The sequence below is a fragment of the Chanos chanos genome, chromosome 1 (assembly GCF_902362185.1).
Source record: "Chanos chanos chromosome 1, fChaCha1.1, whole genome shotgun sequence".
In the NCBI taxonomy this organism is placed as follows: Eukaryota; Metazoa; Chordata; class Actinopteri; order Gonorynchiformes; family Chanidae; genus Chanos; species Chanos chanos.
In genome coordinates this window covers 50,468,794-50,490,964 of record NC_044495.1, presented here as the reverse complement: position 1 = coordinate 50,490,964, position 22,171 = coordinate 50,468,794, and the positions used below count along the sequence as shown (strand labels likewise).

The following is a 22,171-nucleotide window of genomic DNA, read 5'->3' as shown; positions in this document are numbered from 1 at the left end:
AGACACCACCGTTTGCACTAATAATATTTCGTAATATTTCAGCTTTCGTAATATTTCAGCTGAAGTCCTGGGTTTTTGATTTTTACCCTTACCCCACAATTTTTTGTTTGTACTGCAGTTTTCCCTTCATGCTATCTGTGACACTTATGGTTAAAAATATTCCTTTGTGTGTGTGTGTTTGCACACGAGTGCCTGTCAGTCCGGAGCCGAGATGCAATTTGTTGTTTGGAATGTTGTCCTTCACTAAAGGTGCTAATGTTTTTTTTTTTTTCTGGAGACCAACTGTTATTTCCTGTAAATATCTTTTTCACCTGAGTGCTTGCTGTAAAGCTTTGCCATATTTTTTATTATCATCACCGTGACAGATTCTCATGCACAATAACAAGGTCAAACATTGCACTGCCCCAGTTTCTGCAGAGAGCTTTTCTTTTGTTCCTGGACAAAGAAATGCATAGAGTAGGAGTCTGCCCTCTCTCTTATCGCACCTTCTCTCCTTGTTGTCTTTCTGTGTTTTTATAGCTGTTGTTTGCTGTTCCTCAAGGCACTTTGACACCACTCCTCTCTGTTTCTTGCCTCCCAGGCAACTGGTTCTTGCAAGGCTCCGTATCGATCCGCATCCGTGGCTAATGTGGTTAGCAACCTTGAACACTATTGAGGAGCAAATGCCAGACAACCCTGCTGGTAGAAATAAATTTAGACCGCGCGATTCGGAGGGAAAAACGTTAGGGGGAAAAAAAAAATGACCCCGCTAGCCGCCGCTCTGTTATTGTTGCGCGTCGTGATTAATTTCGGTCAGCCGATGCCCTTGTCCAGGACAATTTCCAAAAGCTCACGGTTCTTACATCTCATTCACCTCCAGAGGGGTCTAGTGAAGGCTTCGGTTCAGGGGTTAATTCCATTGAAGGATCAACCCTTCACCGCTAAACAGTAAAGAGACAGCATTGCTCACCCAATCGAACAAAGCTGTAACTAATTCTGATTGGTCTTGAGAATTTATTCGGTCTGTATGCGGTCGAGGCTAAAACAACTACAACATCCTATCCCTTTTTCGTGAAAATACAAAACATGACGGGATTCTGGTGTTTTTTGGTTGTTGTTGTTGTTGTTTTGCCTAGAAATCTCTTGGTCAGTGTATTGGTTAAGAAATACGTGTATTCATGGTTTAACAGACACCATTCTCTGGATATTTTTGTAACGCTGTCTGACCGTGTGTTTATTCGTTCATATTTTCTGGGCACCTGCTCTCTGACATATTTGTGATGTTTTAGGAGCCCTGTGTGAGCATACACATATGTGAATATTTCCTCAGGCAGTCGAGTGTACGTGTGCCTGTGAATGCGTACGCACATATGCGTGTTTTTTTTTGTTTTGTTTTTTTTCCTCCTCTGGAACCCCTACAGTAGCATCAAAGCGGGCACAGGGGCCGTATCAAAGTCTTAACCCCACTCCATTAATAATGTGCTGTAAATAAATCAGTGCTTCTGGGCTGCCTAAAGATGTTTCCTCCCTCTCCTGGGAAATCCTGCTCCAATCAGTAGAAAAGTCTACTTAATAATATATTTGAACCACTGCTAGCTGCCTCTTTCTTTTTGTTGAGATTTTTTTTTTTTTTTTTTTGCTTTTAGTACTCTCTTCTTCAGGTCATTATTTTTTTTGTTGTTGTTGTTGTTGTGCCTTATAGTAGAACTGTGACAAATGTCCCTAATCTGTTTGTGCTTGTTTGTTCATCCATCTCTCTGGTTGATGTGTCACATATTTTTAATTCTGTTTATTGGTTACCACGGCTTTTGAGACATTTTAGTGTCCCCATTGTGGTTGTTAAAAAGGCTTGATGGACAATATCTTGCTTGACGTTCTTCTCCCCAAGTGAGGGTGAGTTTAAGGTGAGAGCAGAACTCCAGCATAGCTTTGTTTTACTTTGACCTGACAAACTCTTTCTTCTCTCTGTATCTGTATCCATTTCCGCATCGTTGGCCCTGCTGTTTCGGTGACTGGGTTCCTCTATCTCTGTTTTAGCTTGACTGATACCAATATCTCTTTTTGTTCTGATTGAGGTAGCGGTTGGGTTCCTTCTGAAGTCCTTCGGTCGTGAAATCTTGGACTCGCACAATAAAATGGTGGACTCGATTATTGGCCGAAACGATCCCTCAGCTCTCCCGGCAACGATCCTAATCGTAACCTTAATAAGTAAAATGTGCTTGATGATCTGAGATGAGCAGTTCAGTGCATAATGTGCTGTGAGATAGCATTGTTCAGTCCGCCGTCAGATGGCCACTCTCCACGCAGCTGGTGGGTATTCACGTCGACTGCTCCCCAGGTGTGCAGCAGAACTCACCACGTTCTCTCGGCCAAATCACACACGGGCTCTCAGTGAGGCCAGACAACATCGCTCGGCTTATTTAAACCAGATGATGGTGATGGTGATGATGATGATGATGTTGATGATGATGATGATGATAGTGATCATTGCGTTGATACGTGAGGCCCTTTCCAGTATTGAAAATCACGGCTGGGGGTTTTTTGGAACCAAAGCCAGACTGTTAGGATATGGAGTTCAGCATAGGGGCAACACAAATATCTCGACACAAAGTGTTCATGGTGGTGGGGGGTAGCCACTTAAAATCGTTTTCTGTCTTGCTGTCGACAATATGACAGGTAAGAACCTCTTAATGTAACTAAAACACACAGAAGAGCCCAAGCCTATCAGCTATCTTTAATAGTGTTTGAAAGGTCAACCACCTCCTCAGCCACCTCCTCATTCTTAACCCAGTGACAGAGGAACCTCTCTGAAGCACAGCTCTGCTGACTATCAGTCGGCCACACCTGTCGAGCTATCGGCATCTTGATGGATGACGTGTCCGTCCGGGGTAGGTCTTTGTTTGTGTGGGTGGCATATGCGTGCAAAAGGGGGGTCTGGGAATAGTCGTATATGAGTGAACAACTGAGCTGTTGTCAGCAGGTGCAGTCATGAGGAGCGGAATGAGTGAAGACCTTCAACTTCCGCCTATTCCTCAAATGAGATTGCAGGAAAGATGCAAGAGACATCACAGAGTCTAGCACCTACTAAGAAGACATCTCAGAGCATGTGCCTGACAAAACCCTAAGATTCTCAACATTGCGCTTGGGTCAAATACCACATTTCTGTTTCCTCTTATCATTATTCTGCATTCACATCGATCCATACAGAGAACATCCTATATATCTTCACAGAGATATGCGTTAATAACAGAGCCTTGGTGGGATTTGTTCTCAGGGTGTATATGAGGAGTGGGAAAAGGCATATGTGGTGTGATACCTTTTCTTCTCCCCTACTCTCTTTTTCCCACATTGTCAAGGAGACATAACAATGTAATGCACGTGTAGTGCACATTAGCCTGGCCCTTTTGATACCAACAGGATTTCTTTTCTTCCAGTGTCCATAGAGGTTTCTTTGTAATTTTGGCAGACTTTGAATCCATTGTCGTGGTCCAGCCCCAGAATTCCTCAAACGGCATTAACTATAGCCGTCCCTATGCGTGAGAGACATTTTAATGTAAAATTCAATGGCTTAGGTTTGTTCTTACTGTTAAAACCCAGTAAATGTGGGTGTGATTGTCTTAGGACGTCATTAAAGGAGGTGAATGGCACGCGTTTCATTTGTTTGGTCAATGCTGCTTATCATCTGCTGGGAGAAAGTGATTTAGCCTGATGGCCAACATGGTGTGAACAGACCAGGCCTCCTCATTGGTGCATCAGCGAACACTTTTCAGTTTTCGTCCCTTGTTCGCCCGTCTTTGTTTTTTTTGCTCCGGCAGAGTCGTGGCACTGCCGTGGCTGACCCGAAACGTTGCAGTCCTGTTTGGCAAATGGTGAACAACTCTACCCACCAACGTCAACCCCACTCCCCTGATCCTTAGCCACTCGCCTGCCTCACTCATGGCAGGAATTATGGCGTCTAGACACGCCGCTGGCTCCCCTCCAACTTCCAAGCTGCTGTTCCAGTCACGAGAACGGATGATTCTCAGCATCCATCGCAAAAAAAAAAACAAAGAAACCCCAACAAAAACGCTTCTTAAGGGCCCGCAGGGTTTGTATTTCACGAGTCCATGAGATCTGCAGAGACCCCTATTTTTTTTTATGGTTTTCTACAGGGGGTATATCAAATAGTGGAGCAGCTGCATCCCTGCATACCACCAGTAATGGAGGAAGCAGTGCACTGAGTGCAGTGCTCAAAGTAAGAAACTGTAGAATGAGACAGTGACACTCAGGGCCAGACTGAAATGTAAGGAAGGAACCCAGCTGAGTGCGCTACCTTTTCGTTTTTTTTTGTTTCTTTTTTTTTAAATGATTTTATTTGGTGATTTTGAGAGATGACTGGCAATTCCGGTGACATTTGAGAGATGTTTCACAATAGCTGCGAGATGACTACACTCACCAGTCATCTTCTTTGTGCTTTTTCTTTTCCACAGTTGAACTGAAGATGTTGAAATTTCTATTTCTGAGCGAACTGGGTTGTTTGGAGTTGGATCTGACTCTTGTCATTGAAGAGAACGAGAGAGAGAAGGAGAGAGGAACAAATTCCACTCTTGGCTCAACAATAAAATTGCTGATGGAGATAAAAAAGTTTTGAACTCTTTATCTCCATCTGCTCTCCAGGGTCTTCTCACATGCTGTTCCTAAGACCATTGTATTGTAACCTTCTCATAGAGTGCTAAAGTCTCCATTTAAATGAGAGGAAAACGATAGCCCCGGTTCCAACGTTCATGCTTCAGTCGCTCTCCTCAGCGTAGGCAGTAAAATGACAGCGCTAACGCAGCACTAACTGACTAGGCTAGGGCGACCTCAGAATGCCTGATACCATCTCCTAATTAGCTCAGAGTACGCTTTCTTTAACCACCATTCATCCTGCCCTAATTGTTTGCGTCTGCATTTAACAACGAGATGTTTAACGGGCGAGCCCAACATGTTTTTTTTTCTTTTTTTTTTTTTTTTTTTTAAAAGCACTAATGGCCCCCTAGCCTCTGGGCTTAAAAGCAGTGAAGGTTTCTGTTGCAGTGAAAGCCCTCTCTATTAGATGTTTTTGGATGCTAATCATTTCCTTCGCTTTTCCATCGATCATTTCCGGGCAATTAAAGAAATTAGATGGTATTAGGGGGGGATTTTTTTTCTTTCATGAGTAGCGCTGACTGTAGGTGTGATACGCAATGGGTCGGTCCAGCGAGAAACTTATTTTCGGGCTTTGTCTCTTTATACGTTACTTCTTCCAACAGTTCAGCTACTTCTATGGCTTTTTTTTTGTTTTGTTTTCTCACACTCTTCTTACTGTCTCATGCTCTCGCTCTCTCCCACACAAAATGTCGAGTTTTCTGTTCAGTTTGTATAAATCAGAGAAAACGATAACCAGTAATGAGGAAAACGCATGAAAAACAGTAACAGATGTGGTTAAATTATCGCATGTGTATATGATATGCTTAACTGTGCGCGCACACGCACGCTTTCTCACACACACACACACACACACACACACACACACACGACACATGGACACACAAACAATATAGTTTTTATACACTGAACACATTTGTACAGATGGTTATAAGACCAGAATGGGACATTTTGAAGTGGTTGTGGGCTGGGTTGGCTTTCCCTCAGGCTGTGCCACACTGGCAGACATTTTGTGTTGGTGCTTCTGACGGGATGTATTGCAACTGTTCGCCCTCTGGTAGCTGAGGAAAATTTTGGTAATTTGGGATTTCGTGACAGTAGTCCTCTGTAGTGCTCCTAAAATTTGCAGAAAGAAGAAGAAAGTATTCTTGTAATTCATGCTTTTTTTAGGGCCCAGTAGCATTTCAACCAATGTAATGATTTTGTGTCATTGCCCAGTGCTCCAGATATGAGTTTTGTTCTGTTTGGTAATTAGATTTATTCTGGTTTGAGTTTGGTTGGCATTGGTTACCTCTCTCTCTCTCTCTCTCTCTCTCTCTCTGTTTTTCTTTCTCTTACCTTCTCGTACTCAGCCATGCACACACATAAGCATGCACAGACACTCTCTCTCTCTCTCTCTGTCTCTCTCTCAGAGGCACACACACACACACACACACACACACACTAGCCCAGCAGTAATAAATGGGAGAGCCCGGATCATTTTGAAAAGCCTCATGCGCATAGGAGGAATTATTCAGGAGTGTTGGGACTGATCAGGAATGTGTTCCCTTGTGCCGCCGTCCTGCGTGTATTTCTCCAACACACAAAATAACTACAGAGCCGCATTATACCCAAATGAGCTCCCTCTCTACCAAACCACTTCGGCAATATCAACACACATCCTCACACACAGTCAGTCCGTTGCAGCTGTCAATCTAAATATCCTGTTTTGTTGCTTGCCACGGGCAGGTATGCATGAGGTCTCTGACTCTCCAAGCTAATTTAACAGCCTTTTATATTTGGTGCTGTGGGATGCAGCCTCTGCCCTAAAATGCTGCATCTTTATTCCCCAAAGTGCAGAGGTGTTCACCTGCCCCGCAGATGCCCCCACAGCCCTAATCATTAGACCCTGTCAGCCAGGCCGTTGGGCCCCAGGCACAAGAGGGCAGAGGGGCTTGGGCACCTCAGGGCAGCCCGGGGCAAAAGGAGCCTAGTGTGACACTGATAAGGCAAAGGTCTGCCAGGTTCTCTGAACTGCATATTGAAAAGGACCTTGTTTTGGTTCAAGACAACACTCTGTGTCCGTGACTATTTTGCTGCGTGTCATTTTAGCAGTGTTACCTAGCGCTATTGGAACAAATGATTGTAGTGATGCTACTGCTAGCTAGCCGTCTAAGTTTCTAACAGACGATGCTTGGTAGGAATCTGGATGTGTTTTAAAATTGCTAATAGAGGGTCAGAAGTTATTTTACTCCTAAGTGCTGTATCACAACCTTGATATTTCTGAAATGGAGCCAACCTACGATGAATAGTTATTAAGTTGCTGATTTTAAATACATAAAAAATGCATTTAAAAAAATATTTCATGTGACTCTTATAACAAAGTACTAGCATGATTAGCTAACTTTATTATTCAAAGAGCCCTCAGTCTCTCTTTGCTTTTAAACACAATGAATGTGCCAGTAATTTGACCTCTCCCAAATTTGTTACTTTTCAGATATCCTCAGCACTCATGTTTTACCGTGAACATCTGGGTAAATTTAGATCATGACTGGGATCATAAAACCAAATCATTGAAAGGTAGCACAGGCAAAATTATTTGATCAACTTTGTGATTAAAACTAAAAGCGTAATTAATGTTAATTTTCATTTAGAGAGTCCCAGTAAATGAGAGTATGCCTTTTTGTTACGTTTGTGTACTGTGACTACGTTTTTTAACCATTTGACATCCTTTACGTACGATACGAACGCACACACAGACAGACACGCAGACGCACAGGTGCATACATGCATTGAATGTGTGTATATATATATATATGTGTGTGTGTATATGTGTGTGTGTGTATATATATATATATATATATATATATATATGTATATGTATATATGTATATGTATATATCATTATTATTAACCTTGAAAATGTAATTTTCTCTTCTCTGTAGAGCTCTTTGAGTTGAGCTACGTAAGCAGTTGACTAGGAATTTCTAGTTGCATACAATTTAAAAAAAACAAAAAACCTTTAGCCTTTAGCCTCTGCACTGAATCAATAGGATGGGAAATTGAAAACATGCTAGCACGCTTCCACTCCCAAAGCTACAGCATATCAGCTCCTCCAGGCCTTTCAGTCCTCCTTCCCAAGAGGATGGTCTGATGCTCTGCACCACCGAAGAAGAGTTAAAACTCCACAGGAAACATTATCTGTGACTTAAGCCTCCTGTCCACCTCTCCATATCCTTATAACACACGCCCCTTGTTCACACACACAAATGCCCCGTGATTAGTAACAGGCTCAAAACCTGAAATGACTTCTCCACACTCACAAACTAGACTAATTTACGGCCGTACACACCGGTCTAGGTGAAAAAGCCGATCTCTGCCTATCTTGCGGCATGATTTCTGGAGCTGTAAAGCTTCCTTTTCTCACAACTACTTGGCAGAGCTGGTTGAAAAATCACCCCTGTAATCCAAGGTAATTGAAAAGGTAATGAGTGAGGAAATATTCATGCAGCGTTCCGTTTTGCTGACTGCTTTCGGGGATTTCCGGGTTTATAGGAGCACTCACAGCTTTAAGTCTAATATATCCCTCCACTCGCTGATGGATTGGAGCCTTGCTTTAACTCTAGGAACAGGGAAGATGACCGACGGGGGTGGGGGGGGGCTGTAAATTAATACAGTATCCCCTGCACGTCTGTCTGCCTCACTGGATACCGTGCAAAGCAAGACGTTTTCTCTTCCACTCAGTTAAATAGCTGTTCCACATGTTGGTGACAGCACATTCAACATCGCGTCACGTGGTGTGTGGGTAACATAATATGTTGTTTTCTGGGACTTATGATTAATTATTAGTGTCCTGAGATAGCTCTTGATTTGGCTGCTATGGAAGAGAAAGGAGCGTCGGTAACCGTGTTGTTTTTATTGTCCTTAAATCCGAACGCACAATAGACTGTTTTTACCTTAAGTCTCGTAGTACTGGAATCTTCAAGGCTTTCTTTTGTTTTTTTGTTGTTGTTTTTTTTAAATGGAAAACACTTGATGCATGGAGAATCTAATAGAAGGATTGGAGTTTTGACTCTGCCGTGGTGAACTTTTCATAGGAAAATGAATCAAGTGATTAAACTAACATGACAACCAAACAACAGGCATTCCAGTAAACTGTGTTGAACAGTGTGAAGATTAAATGTATTTTTCATTGGGTATGACACAATTTTATTGCTTCTCGCGTTCCTCCCTCAGTCTAACTGTGCGTCGCTGCAACGTCTTTTCCTTGGGTTGATTAATATCGAACAGACATTTCTTTAATGGGGTTGAATAACAATCGCAGTTATAGAAAGTAAAGCCTGTGATGAAGATACTGGCAAAAATACTGGCATGGAAAAAAAAAGAAAGGCTCTCCCATTTTGATCTCTCCCCCGTAAAGAGATCATAACGCTTCCCAACATTTGTCTCAGAATGAGAAGAGGGTGATATTCCAACCCTGAAACAGAGCAAATTGTACATTACAGTATTACATATACAGCATATATTCACAGTTATGAAAATATGAACAAATATTCCACTCAGTGCAGTGAAAATTACAGCGAAATGGAGAAATCATACATTTTAGTTTATGGCTGTTAAAGGTTGACTCTCTTCTTTTGTCTCCTTTTTATGTTATGTATGCATTAAAAAAAAAAGAAAAAAAAAAAAGAAAAAACTCTTTTGCTCCATTTTGTCAGATGAATATAGGCTAATGCCTAAAATCCCAAATGGCATCTGATAACTCTGGCGCATTCTCAAGCAATATTGATCCACAGGGACAGATAAAACAAAGTTAAAACAAACAAACAAAAAAGAGGAGGCCTGTAACACAGAAAACTAGATGAGTTTTAAATAACTCATCTTTTAGGCAGTTCTGCTAAAACGACAAGTAGAATTTTAGAAGTTTGCTCTAAGCTATGACATGACAGATTTGGGCAGAAGTGAGTGGATCGGTTTGACCAGAACATGGCAAACTGCGGTGCAAAGATGTAGGCCATTAAGCATCAGCGCTATGCGCGTTCTCGTTGAGGACCACATCAGCTTGTGGATGAATGCTGTTTACGCTGGTCAATTAGGCCAGTGTTGTTCAGATGGTAGTGTGTTGACTTACTCCCTGCTGTGTAGTTTTGTCGTAAATGGAAATGGAGAGTAAGTGATTTGCCAGTATTAAAGCTTGTTGGGGAGGTAATGTTTTTCTTAATAGATAAATAACCAAAAGCATATTTGTCCTTTTGTATGCGTTTCTGTACTTTCCCTTCATGAATTTGATGTATATCGTGAGAGTGGAATGTGTGATACTCAGTGTATTTTTGTAATTTGTAAATGGTCTTGCAACCTTTTGACACTTGTGGCTATTCCTGTACCACTTTTCATAACGATGAATAAATAATTATTTAAGATGGAGAGCTTTTTTTTTTTTTTTTTTAATTTAATTCAACTCCAGGCAATCTTGTCGTAAATACAGCCCTGAATTATTTATAGATGAATTTGCAGTGAGTGCTGTTATGTCACTTTTCCACAACAGCAGAGCTGGAAAATAAAACAAAGGTTGTTTTGCCCCTAAAACTGTTTTGACAGTACGAATGACCTTTATATTATGGAGGCACATGGTTTCTTATGAGCCTTATTACGTGCCTGGGCAATAATCGAGGGGGTGTGGGCGGGGGGGGGGGGGGGGGGGGTGTTGAAAGTGGGGGCATTTTACACAAACAAAGCCCTTTTTTTTTTTTTCCCCTGCCGCCCGCCCGCAGCGAGAGCTGGTGGGTAGTGAAGTGGTTGCGGGATTGCCTGTGTCATCGCTGATTGCGCACTACCCCCCCCACCCCCCACACCGCGTAGCCCGTGGGGCATGAAAAAAAAAAAAGGTCCGCTCACTTTATGAGTGGGAAAGAAAACAGGTACGTGATGATTCGTCGAGCTCACCCACACAGTTCGTCGACTTGCTCTCCACTCTCCCGTCTACTCCGGCCGCCCTCTCGCACGCTTTCGCCATCGCGGCAAGTAAATAAGCCCAGACAAGGTGTAAACAACATTACAAGCAGAGTTGAAAAGTTCGAGGAACAGATCAACTTATCGGTAGAGCTACCGTTCCAATACCATTCAGTGCAGTGACATTGCATGGACTTTCTCATGGTATAATCACAGAATTGGTTCACACAAAAACTCATACCCAATTCTTATATTCACTGTGACTCAAGTAGTGACAGACAGACTCATCGATTTGACTCCTCAGGCAGTGATCCATACGGCAACACATTCTGTGCCTGAGGGAATAAGAGTTTGTCTGGGCTTTGCTGAACAGCTGAAAAGATGGAGCCCTGTCTGTTTAGCATTAACTCTGCACGGCTTGCTAAGTCATTTGTTGACCACAATGCTTATGCTAGCATTTGTTTTACTGTTTACAGGAATTCCTGGTTTCTCTGTGTGATCTCAACACCTGGGTTCCAGAGTTCACTGTCTCCAACTTCAATTTCTCTGTAAATAAAGCCACCTTCATTTAAGAGTGGTTATTTATGGTACAACAACACTACTGGCTGTGTTATTTATAAGGACTGTAACTTAAAATGAAATTACACGGGACAGGAAGAGAAGGAAGAGACACAACATAAATTTGGATGCTTGTTCCGTCATGTGTGATCCATGTATTTAGGCTGGAGTAATAAGGATATGTGCTTCTGTAGACAAACCTGCACCCTGCTGAGAATTCCTCATGAAGATGAACTGTGTTGTCACCTCTCTCTTTCTCTGTCCACCCTGCCTCTCTCCTCCCTCACACCCTTTTTTTCCCCCCTCTCTTTACATGGTCCATTTCGAATGTTTCCGTTTCTTCTCGTTTCGTCTAGAAAAACACGATTATCGCTCACACTTTGCTAGATTGGGTCTGTCTGGATCTCTCTCCTCGTTCATTTCGCATGCCATCATCTGACAGAGAGCCGTTTCTTTATGGCGTCGCTCTGATAGGAGGTCTTCTCGCAAATGCAACGGCTTTGCTTACTGATGCGGAGAGAAGCATTATTTGTGCTTTGGAACAGACAGCTCAGCAAAACCCTCTCGACTCTCTCCTCTCTCTTTTGTCTTCACTGTTTGTCAAACTCACTTAAGTATGTCTCCTCTCTTCTCATTGATCCTGTCGGCTTGATCCTATTGACATTGTTTTGTATAATAAAGCGGGTAGCAGCTGATTCATTTACGGATCCGTCTCTGAGGAATAAGACCGGCTTCTTGGAGAACGCGGAGGCAAGGTGGAACAGAGATGAGCAAAACCTGTTTTACATTTAAAGATAAAAATCCTGCTAATTCAAAACCAGACTGCGACTTCTCATCTCTTTAAGTGTGTTATATGGTTGAATCTTGGGTCTTGCTTTGACTATCTGAGTCAGTACATGTAATTAATTACTTTTTTGTTGTAGTAATTAAAACTAAAAGTTGCTTAGCAAGTGAAACAATGCCATACTCTTAATATTCAGTAGCCACCACCCCCCCACCCCCCAGTCACTGTAGATGGCTTAAAAACAGCATTGACCTTGACTCATGTAATTAAAGTATTACATGTCCTTTTGTTTCCACTTCATTCATACGTTGAATTCTGACCCTCGAAAATGTGTCATGTAGTTGAACTTAGGAGTCCTGCGATGTTAGAAAACATAATGTCTTTTAATGTTTTTCCCCTGAAATATCATTTTCAAACAAGATTGTACATGCCATTATAAGCAGTACTTAATCCGAACTGGGTTACATTTTCCCAATGAAATGTAATATGAAATGCCAAAGCCTATAATTTTGATAATTAGGGTGTCCTCTTGAGTCATTTCAAGGTCACAGCCAGTGGGAGGGGCTCTGCGCACAAGATCCTTATCTCATTGGTTCCCTCGCTAGTAAGGCGGGCCTTTAAGCACGTACAGTGTCCTATCATCTTGTCTGATTTCATGTCTGTCTTAAGCTGTTTTTGCTTAGTGGTTTGGTTAATGAAGTAGAGCTGTTTTCCAGTGCTCTGGATTGGAGTCATGCGTGTAGTTGTACACAGGGCTTCAAACACTGGCTGACATACAAATGGCAGAGAAATAGAGAAAATTTGCGTGTGTGCGGCTGCAGCATTATTTACAGATCAATGAATCAAAAGCTTTTTCATTTTTACACATTAACGCTAATAACAAATGGTATGCCTGTTTATTAATAAACTCCAGACTAGTGTGAGTGCAGACATCAATGTAAACAAAGGTCTCATTAATTGTCTGCAATAATATTTTGTTTTCCTCACTATTTTTTTGGTAATCAAAATATTTGTATCCCAAAGAAGTCATATATACACAATGATAACGCGTGTCCAAAAATAGCCTATCGGCATCACAGCAGTGTCTCCTCTCAGTCCAAAACAATTACACAGCTGATTAGCAAACACAGCAGTGTTCTCTCTACACTATACAATTCGTTACGTGAATTTTTTTTTTTTCCTGTTTAAGAATAATTCAGCCAAATCCTCCCTCCCAAAACAATAATGTAATCAGAACATACTCAAGGCCGGTCACTTACCCTGCTGTGCTATTGAGAGACCCATTCTTTTCTCCCTTCTGGGAGAAGTTGAATACTGAGTTTGTTAATTACCACTGTGACGATTTTTTTTTCTCTCCCCTGTTAATTGATAAGTATTCTCCACGGTATAATTAAGAGGGGGTTTGTATTGGAGGGTTGGTGACTCACGGCCAGTCTGGAGAGAGACAGCGAGAGCTAATGAGACCAATCTGACTGCTCCCTGAACCAGAGCTATGTGAGAGACAAATCCATCTTGGTCCCCGAGGGGGGAGGTCTGTTTGGGTTGAGATGAACATGCTCAAACCCTTGCAGGTACTTAGTAAGACAGAGCCTGTCTTTTGCTCACTCACTCACTCACTCACTTACTTGTGCTCTTACTCACTCGTGCACTTACTCCCTCATTCACCCAGTCATTGACTCACGCTCTCTCATATAAACTCTTACTGTTTCTCTATCTCTCTCACTTTCACTCACTCACTCACTCACTCACTCACTCTGACTCTCTCCCTTTCTCTCTCTCTCACTCTCTCACTCACTCACCCACTCATTCACTCACGCTCTCTGACAGGAACTCTCACTGTCTCTCACTCTCTCACTTTAACTCGCTCACTCACCCAGTCATTCACACACACATGCTCTCACTGTCTCGCTAACTCTCTCACTTTCACTCACTCACTCTCTCACACACACACTTTCACACTCTCTCTCTCCCTCTCTCTCTCTCTCTCTCTCTCTCTCTCACTCACTCACTCACTCACCAAGTCATTGACTCACGCTCTCTCACATGTACTCTCACTGTCTCTCTATCTCTGTCTCTCTCACTTTCACTCACTCACCCTCTCACACTCACTCGCTCTCTCTCTTTCTCTCTCTCATTCACTCACCCACCCAGTCATTCAGTCACACACTCACGCTCTCTCACATGTACTCACCGTCTCTCTGTCACTCTCACTCTCTCTCTCATTCACTCACCCACCCAGTCATTCAGTCACACACTCATGCTCTCTCACATGTACTCACTGTCTCTCTGTCACTCTCACTCACTCACTCACTCACTCACTCACTCACTCACTCAGATACAAGGCCTGCTGGCTGGTTTCAGCACTACGTAGTAAACTTAGCTAAAGTAGTTAGAAGTTTTGGGCCAAAGTTTATGCCTCTGGGTTTATGGCAATGTGTAGTGAGTAATAGATGTCCACTTATTTTAGCTCATAAAAGCATTTTCTGTTTAGTCATCGCGCCTAATAGACACGAGCGCTGACACAAATGGTCGTCTAAAGTTTTCCAAAGTGTCTCTTTAACTCTCAGAAATGGCACTCGGCCTGACTCCTTGTTTGCAAAGAGATTGAACAACGCGTAAATACATAAACCTGCATATTCCCACCTCCCCGCGTGTAAAACCATTTGGACGGGGGGGAAACACTCAATTAAACTGATAGATGACTTCCTGGTCCGGCCTCACACAGCGCGCGGCCCGATCCATCTCGTTGATAAAGAGCGGGCGATTTAGCCACGGTTTTGGACCCGCGTGCGTCGTCTCTGTCGGCTCACGCGGCGGGCTCTTTATTTGTTTTCCCGTTCCAGAGTGCTTTTCTTCTGCGTGGGTGGGACTAGAAGACAAAGAAAAGGAAGGAAGTGAAAGGAGAGAAAGAGGCAAAGGGTTTTTTTTTTCCCCTCGTTTTTTTTGTTTTTTCACGGCGAAGAAAACAAATGATCAGCAATTTTTCTTTTCGGGGTGCTGATCCTTTTGCTCCCTGTTTTCTTTTGTTTTTTTTTTCTCGGTGGGTAGAAAATTGCTGCCAGTCATCACGTCTTGTTAAGAGGAAAATAAAGTAATGAGAAAGAATGGTCATGTCTCTAATTTGAACATGGTCTCTAAGTGCTGCACTCCATCTCCGTGTGTCCGTGTGTGTGTGCGTGCGTGTGCGTGTGTGTGTGTGTGTGTGTGTGTGTGTGTGAGACTTCTGGGAGGTCTACTGGAGGACTGTTAAAGTATGGCAGCAGACTGCAGCACTACCCAGCCCAAGCTCCTCAAGGCTAAGCTCACATAGTGTTTAGTGGGTGTGTGTGTGTGTTTGTGTGTGAGAGAGAGAGAGAGAGAGAGAGAGAGAGAGAAAGAGTGCGTGCGCATACAAGCACCTGCTGATGAGAGAAAGACAGCATAGCAGAAAGTGTGTGTGTGTGTGAGGATGTGAATGCCTGCACTCATGAGAAAGACACGTCTTGTGTATTTGCGTGTGTGTGTGTGTGTGTGTGTGGGCGTGTGTGTGTGTGAGAAAGACAGATGGAGGAGTGAATTATTTGATGAACTGTCAGGTTAATGCTCGAGTCGCCTTACTGGAGCCTGATACAGACAAGCTTAAATTGCCCAGTGGAGCACTTTAGCCACTTGGGCAATATTCAGATGAACGCCACCAGGAATTACAACGTCGTTCTGCCGCCGTTTCCAGTCCCGCGCGGAGACAGCCACCCTTAAATAGCACGACGTCTTAGGCGGGGCTTATGGTGTATGAGGTGGCCCTTTTCATGTTTTTAAAGTAGACCGGAGAACCCGGGAGTGTGACCAGTGTGAAAATACAATTTGGTCCGATGGCAGTTCTCGCCGTGACGTGAGTGAAGCGAGCGCACGTTTCCTCTGTCGCCTACGCAGCCAGTCCCTCCCTTTTCCACGCCCGCAAATCGCGCAGTGTCGTCAGCTGACATAATGTCGCTCAACCGACTCTAGCCGCAAACCATCGTGCTCCTGACCGTCGGACGACGGGCACAGAGCGAGAGAGGGCCCGACCAGGGCGGCCAGCTGCGTTCCCGAAGACTCGGGGCTGCGGGCGACAGTTGTGGCACAGCTGGGAATCGAGCCGCGACCGCTCCGTTAACAAGGCCTCAACTGGGTGTGCTGCTCATTAGCCTCACCGCTAACGTTTTAAGAGCCAATAAAACAGGAGTTTCCTTTTAACTTGCCTCACCTTCCGGGAACTGTTTTCCTTCTCATGAAGGGATTGTTTTGGGATTTAAAGGAATCAAATCTGGCTCAGGATTTGTGTTTGGCTTTTGCAAAATAATAATGGATCGTTTGTTTTCTCCCTGTGAACGTGTAGTTAATCTGAATTTTCATTTCGATATTCTAGAGGCCCAGACTTATTTTTCAGATTAACGTTTGGAAAATGTATTTCTTGTGTGAACTGTTTGTGGTCTTGTCCCTAGACCAGGATCCAGGAAGGATCCTGGAAGTCAGGATGTTTTGATCAATGTGAGTTAGGCCTAAAGAATTGGATCTGATTGTGGCTGACTGTCCAGCTTATTTAACAGTTTTCTACTCTTGTGTGGCACATGTTTACGTGAAGAAATGCATAACTTCCATAAATCAATAAAATCTACTGATTTTTTTTTGTTTTTTTTGTGGTTGTTTGCCCCGGATCATCTCTTTTCCTCATTATTATAATCATGAGGAGTTTAGAACAGTATTTGTGCAGTCATCACCATCATAAGAGACTACACTGGATAGACGCAATTGAAATGTGAAGTAGGTCTTGTCTGAGGTTGAGTGTAATGTTTTCATCCTGTCTCCTCTGTTTATGTAGCTGTCTGTCTCTTCTGTTTTTTCTTTTTCTTTTTTTTGTTTGTCTTTTGTTTTTTGTACTTTCTTTCTGCAGTCTCTGTTTGATGATCATGATACACACACTCTCTCTCTCTCTCTCTTTTTTTCTCTCTCTCTCCCCCCCTCTCTGTCTGTCCCTGGACAGTGTTTTTCAGCCTCTCTCCTCTCTCTTTCCTCTCTCTCTCTCCACCTTTCACTCCCTCATTTAATTATAAATCAGCCCAGCGCACTGTCCCTGATGAAAATAATACAGGGAGTCGTACGATGATTAAATTGGTCAGGAGCCCTTTAACCCTTGATAAGTAGTAAAGCAAAATAAGTCTTTGCTAATTGCTCTAAGCAGTTTCCGAGACTGAGAGAGAGAGAGAGAGAGAGAGAAAGAGAGAGAGAAGGAAAGAAAGAGGGAGAGCTTGTTAATTCAGTGGTGGAGATTTCTAATTCAACCCAGCTGGGTTCCCCCTCAACTCAATACTGTTTGCGTCCATTTGCACTTGGAGTGCTAGAAGGGGGAAGTAATAATATTTTGAGTGGAATATCTCATGTTATTTTTTTTTTGGCAGTTCAAAGCTATTGTATTTGGCATCCACCTCACTTCAAACGGGAAGCGTAACACGTGCTTCCCGAGACCCTAAGAAACCTACTGAGGTTTATTTATTAATTAGAATAGTTTCTTATTTATTTTCCTGGAGGTTTCCTCATTAAAGACGGGCCTGAGTAGCATTTGCGGACCTCATCTTGAAGGAATTTTGATATTTTGGAACCGAAAGTTGTCTGAAAAGTGCAGACACATAACTTAAGAGAGCTGGAGGACTTGGCGTTGTGAATAAGTGCCAGGTCTCGGTTTGCTCTTAAACATTTCTAGCTGAGTTTAACTGTGCTCTCCAAGTGCTACAACTGCCTTGTCCTTCCGAGATGACTCCTGACAAAACATTTCCATTTTCTAGAAAGGACCGCGGTCTGCTCGCGCGGGCCGCTTTGGGACCGTAGCCTTTCAATGTTTAAAGAAGCTTCGCATCAATGGCATCTTGCCAAAACTTTGTCGTTGAATTTGACCTGGACAAAGGTTAAAAACGAGATTAAGTGTGTGGCCACACCGGAGACATTCCCAAATAATCAGAAGCTCCACTTATCTCCTCTCCCATTAAGACCGTTGCTGACTCACTTAGCTTAACTAATCGGGTGTTGTTGATTGGAGGTTAAAGTATGTCCGTGCACATGTTTATCATGTGTGAGTGTCTCTGTGTCTGAGATCAAATGTCAGTTAAAGATGTCATAACAGTTTAATCCACATGCATTGCGTCGGGGGCGCTAAAGGTGAGGAAGATACCAGATAAAGGGCAAGAAACCTAGAGAGTGTGTAATCCTAAACACCATCCTGATGTTTTCAAAGTGACCAGAGTAAATGCTGGAAGAGGCTAAGAGATTGTAACCTTTTGACTGAGAAACAACCAGAGAGAGAGAGAGAGAGAGAGAGAGGGATGGGGAGGAAAGGGGGAAAAAAAGAGAGGGAAAAAAAAGGCCAAACTATCCTAAGACGGATGAGATGTTGCTCTCCTAATTCCTCAACCTGAGTTCTCCATCTTTTTTACGCTTTGCTCGATGACCTTTAAGATATCAGGCAGCCGGAAAAAGGGACAAAAAGAAGAAGAAGTGAAAATCTGGACGTAATAAGCCAGTCGCACAAGTGAAAAGGATACATAAAAGAGGATGTAGTTGGCTCTCCTGAGTCTCTAAACAGCTCTTCACAAAGGCGCTCTCTTACATAAATGTGAATTGCCTGACCCTCAGAATTGGGGTTACAATCAGTCTGGCTCCTTTTTTTTTTTTCTTTTTTTCTTCTTCTTTTTTTTTTTTTTAACGTCGACGGAAAGTTCTTGTAATCAGTCGAGTGGCTATTTTTACGGCACTAAAAAGACTACATTAAACACAGTTAACTTTTTGATCACGGACTGGGTCATCAAAAGGGCATTGTTAGGGCAGTCTGCTTGAGTTAAACCTTCAGTTACGTTTATTAGATGTGACCCCCCCCCCCCCCCCCCCAATTGAATTAAAAAAAAGAAAAAAAAAAAGAGGGTTAAAGCCATTAGAGGTTTCAACATGTTTTGGACATGGGTCAATTGATTTGACTCCTTTTTTTCTCACGCGCGGTCAAAGGGTAAAGGCCCTTAAAGGGTCATATGTAAGAAATAAACACGCGGTGCCCCGGCGTCCTGGCATAAACATGCCTCAGCTGAAGACAATGCCGTGTTCCTCAGCAGGCGTGCGGCCGTGGGACATCCACTGGTTTAGAGATGATGTTTCCTCCCATTGTTTCTTCTTTAACTTCTTACAGCGCTTAAAAAAAGGACGCCTATTGTCCTGTGCCCCTTTGTTCTCTCTCTCTCTGTCTCTCTCTCTCTCTCTCTCCCTCTTTCCACCCACCCCTTCAGTTACTCTCTCACTCATTCACTGACTCACATCGTCCCATCCACTACTTTCTTTCTTGTTTCTCTCTTTTGTACCTTACACCTTCACTTCAAAAACTTTACTTTTAACAGCGGAGACCTCGCCAGTGAAAAAAAAAAAAAAAAGAAGATTAGTGTTCTCAGCGAATGACGGCAAATGAAGGTCGAAGTGGCAATCAAATTAGGTCCAAAATTTGCAAGAGAATGCTAATGGCTGCCGCTAACGTGATCTTCTGTGTTCACCTCTTCCCTTGTTGACAAGAGGCTCTTTAGGCTGGGCTTTGCCATCCTTTAATCCTGTCATTTGACTGAGCTTTATTAGTTTAGGCAGTCCACCCCCCCCCACCCCCACCCCCCCCCAAACCACCCACCCACTACCCCTCCACCCACCGCCCCCTTTACCCCCAGAACCTTGCTTTGTGCGTGGTGCCTTCAGATCCTGTAGTTGTGGAAAAAAAATGTAAACAAGCTTCCAAAAAACAGAAAAGGGCTTAAAAATTCCCTTTTGAAGTTTTTTTTTTTTTTTTTTCTTTTTTTTTTGTGGTTTTTTCCTTTTTTTTTTTTTTTTTTCTTTTTCAGTTTGGTCTCACTGCAGAAGGGCAGACAGTGAGCTTGTTTTTTTAATGTTGGATGAAACATTTTAAGGGAGAGGAAAAAAAAAAAAAAAGAAAGAAGGGAAGAAAAAAAAAAAAAAAAAACAGAACAATGGGCTATTCTCTGAAAGACTTTACACCAGACTGATCAGTCTATTTCATGGACTGTTTCCCCCCCCCCCCCCTGCACAAATATATGAAAAGATGTGTGGAAAACGATAGAAAGATATCCAGAAGTTCAGACAGATAGTCTTTATTGATCATCAATGAGTAATACACCATTTGAATTTTCGTGTGTTTGAACGAGTTGGACAAGTGTTGAAGGCTGTTGGATCAAACCACTCTTGATCATTTACTGTAAGCAGACTGCACTACCCCCCCCCCTTTTTTTTTTTTATTCTGGCCAGTTCGAATGAACTTCAAAGGCTGGGAGAGGCGCAGCCGTTGACAATGCGTAAGAGGCTCTGATGATGGAGGAGCCGAGGGGCATTAAAACACTCAGCTAATAATACTCTGAAGAGGAGGCCACAAAGCCTTTGACCTTCAGGAGTGCTCCACAGAGTCTGTCTCTCTCTCTCTCTCTCTCTCTCTCTCCCTTCCCTGTGTCTGCCTTTTTCTCCCTCTCTTTCTTTCTTGTCCTCCCCCATGTCCTCTCTTTCAATCCCTCGCTCCTAACCACAGTAACACTTTCCTTGGCTCAGTGCAGATTGATTTGAGATTTATATGCACTGACATGCACACCACGGGGAGAGCTCAGAATGCGCGCCACTGTAACACACTGGATTCAGTGCAACACACACTAGTTTTATGACTAATGCCATACACAGACATGCAGTATAGTTAACTGCTCCGAACCTACAGGGAAAAAAACCTTGTAGTGCAGCAAGCCCTTTGCCTGTACATAATGTATTACTTAACATTTGTTTGAATATCAGACCCCTGGATAAATCCAATCGGACTGACTTACAACAATGTCAGTCATAAATGCTTTCTGAGCGTATCCACATGTTTCCACTCTTGACCATAAATATGAGTGGTGTTCAAAGACAAGGCCACGGTGTGAAGATGTATATGTTGGTAATTGGTAAAGTCATTGTGAGGCTGTGATTTTTACACCATCTGTAGTTTTCGCACGGCCTCCGTTCTCGGGTCTCCATTTGGCTGAAGGATTTCATGAAGAGCGTTTGTAGGAGTGGGCTCCCAACACCATTGTGGATCCTGTAGTGCTCTGTGATGTAGTGCACGTTGATGGATTTCCTTTATCTCTGAAGTCGTTAACGAGTCTGTTCTTTTCTCTCACAGGTAACGGATAAATCAGTGAAGGCCTTCGCCGAGCACTGTCCAGACCTGCAGTTCGTGGGCTTTATGGGCTGCTCCGTGACCTCACAAGGGGTCATCCATCTCACCAAGGTGAGCGACCTCAGACAGGTCCACCATCCAACATCACCTTCATCATCAGTATCGAACCACTGCATCTAACGAGATGTCTTCTCTGTCGCGAGTCTTATTGGAGGTACCTGTAAGGTAGCTCCAGTCATGTTTTGGAGTAAAGTGTGATTCCAGAGTTTTCCACTTTAACTTGTGTGGACGTGAACTTTTAAATCTCATTAAAGTGTAATGAGGTGAGGCTTACAATATTGGGGCACGTCAGCACCCTGTTGTTTTAGCATTACCATGCTAATGAGAAGGGCCTAGTGATTAAATATATCTTTTTTTTTCACACAGTCAGATCAAAAAGAAGAGCGTAATTGCCTGGCTGAAAACTCTAAGGCCGTGTTATTCGTTTTGTTTTGGTATGATCAGCACCCTCCCCCCCACCTCTCTCTCTCTCTCTCGCCAGGAATGACTGATCAGTCTGTTCACTGCACAAATACAATTAAGGGCAAAAAAAAGTGAAAATTTTCACCATAATGCAGGAGAAAAAAAAATTGCAAATATTCTCTGTTGTTTGGTCATTCATTCGGAAATAGCTTTGTACTCTCACCCAATTAAAAAAATAATCCATAAATAAAATAAAACAACATTTTTTTGGTGCCTCCAAAATATTTCTTTAGACAAGAGCATGGAGTGCATCCGATGGAAGAGGTTGGGAATGGCATTTGACAGCTCTGGATTAACTATCCCATAACGACACATGTCAGCATTGGCCTTCTGAAGCATGTATAATGTACTGCAAGGTTTTTTTTTGTTTTTTGTTTTTTTATCAAAAAAGTCACGTGATTACAGATATTATCAAATACCACGAGACAGCCGTAAGGACAAGAGTCAGACTTTTACACCCACAGAAAACACATTCAAATGTGGTCTCACAGTCTTAAATATTAGCACTTTATGTTTTATGTACAGGACAGTAGTCATAACATACA

The 22,171-nt window shown here is 42.9% G+C and overlaps 1 protein-coding gene across 1 annotated transcript in view; it reads left to right on the top strand.

Annotated features, from left to right (window-relative positions):
* The window catches only part of fbxl17 (F-box and leucine-rich repeat protein 17), a 191,651-nt gene that overhangs the window by 37,383 nt on the left and 132,097 nt on the right, over nt 1-22,171 (top strand). The window contains exon 6 of the mRNA XM_030780736.1: nt 21,108-21,215. Within this exon, the coding sequence (XP_030636596.1) occupies nt 21,108-21,215 (108 nt within the window). The remainder of the gene's footprint in view (nt 1-21,107; nt 21,216-22,171) is intronic.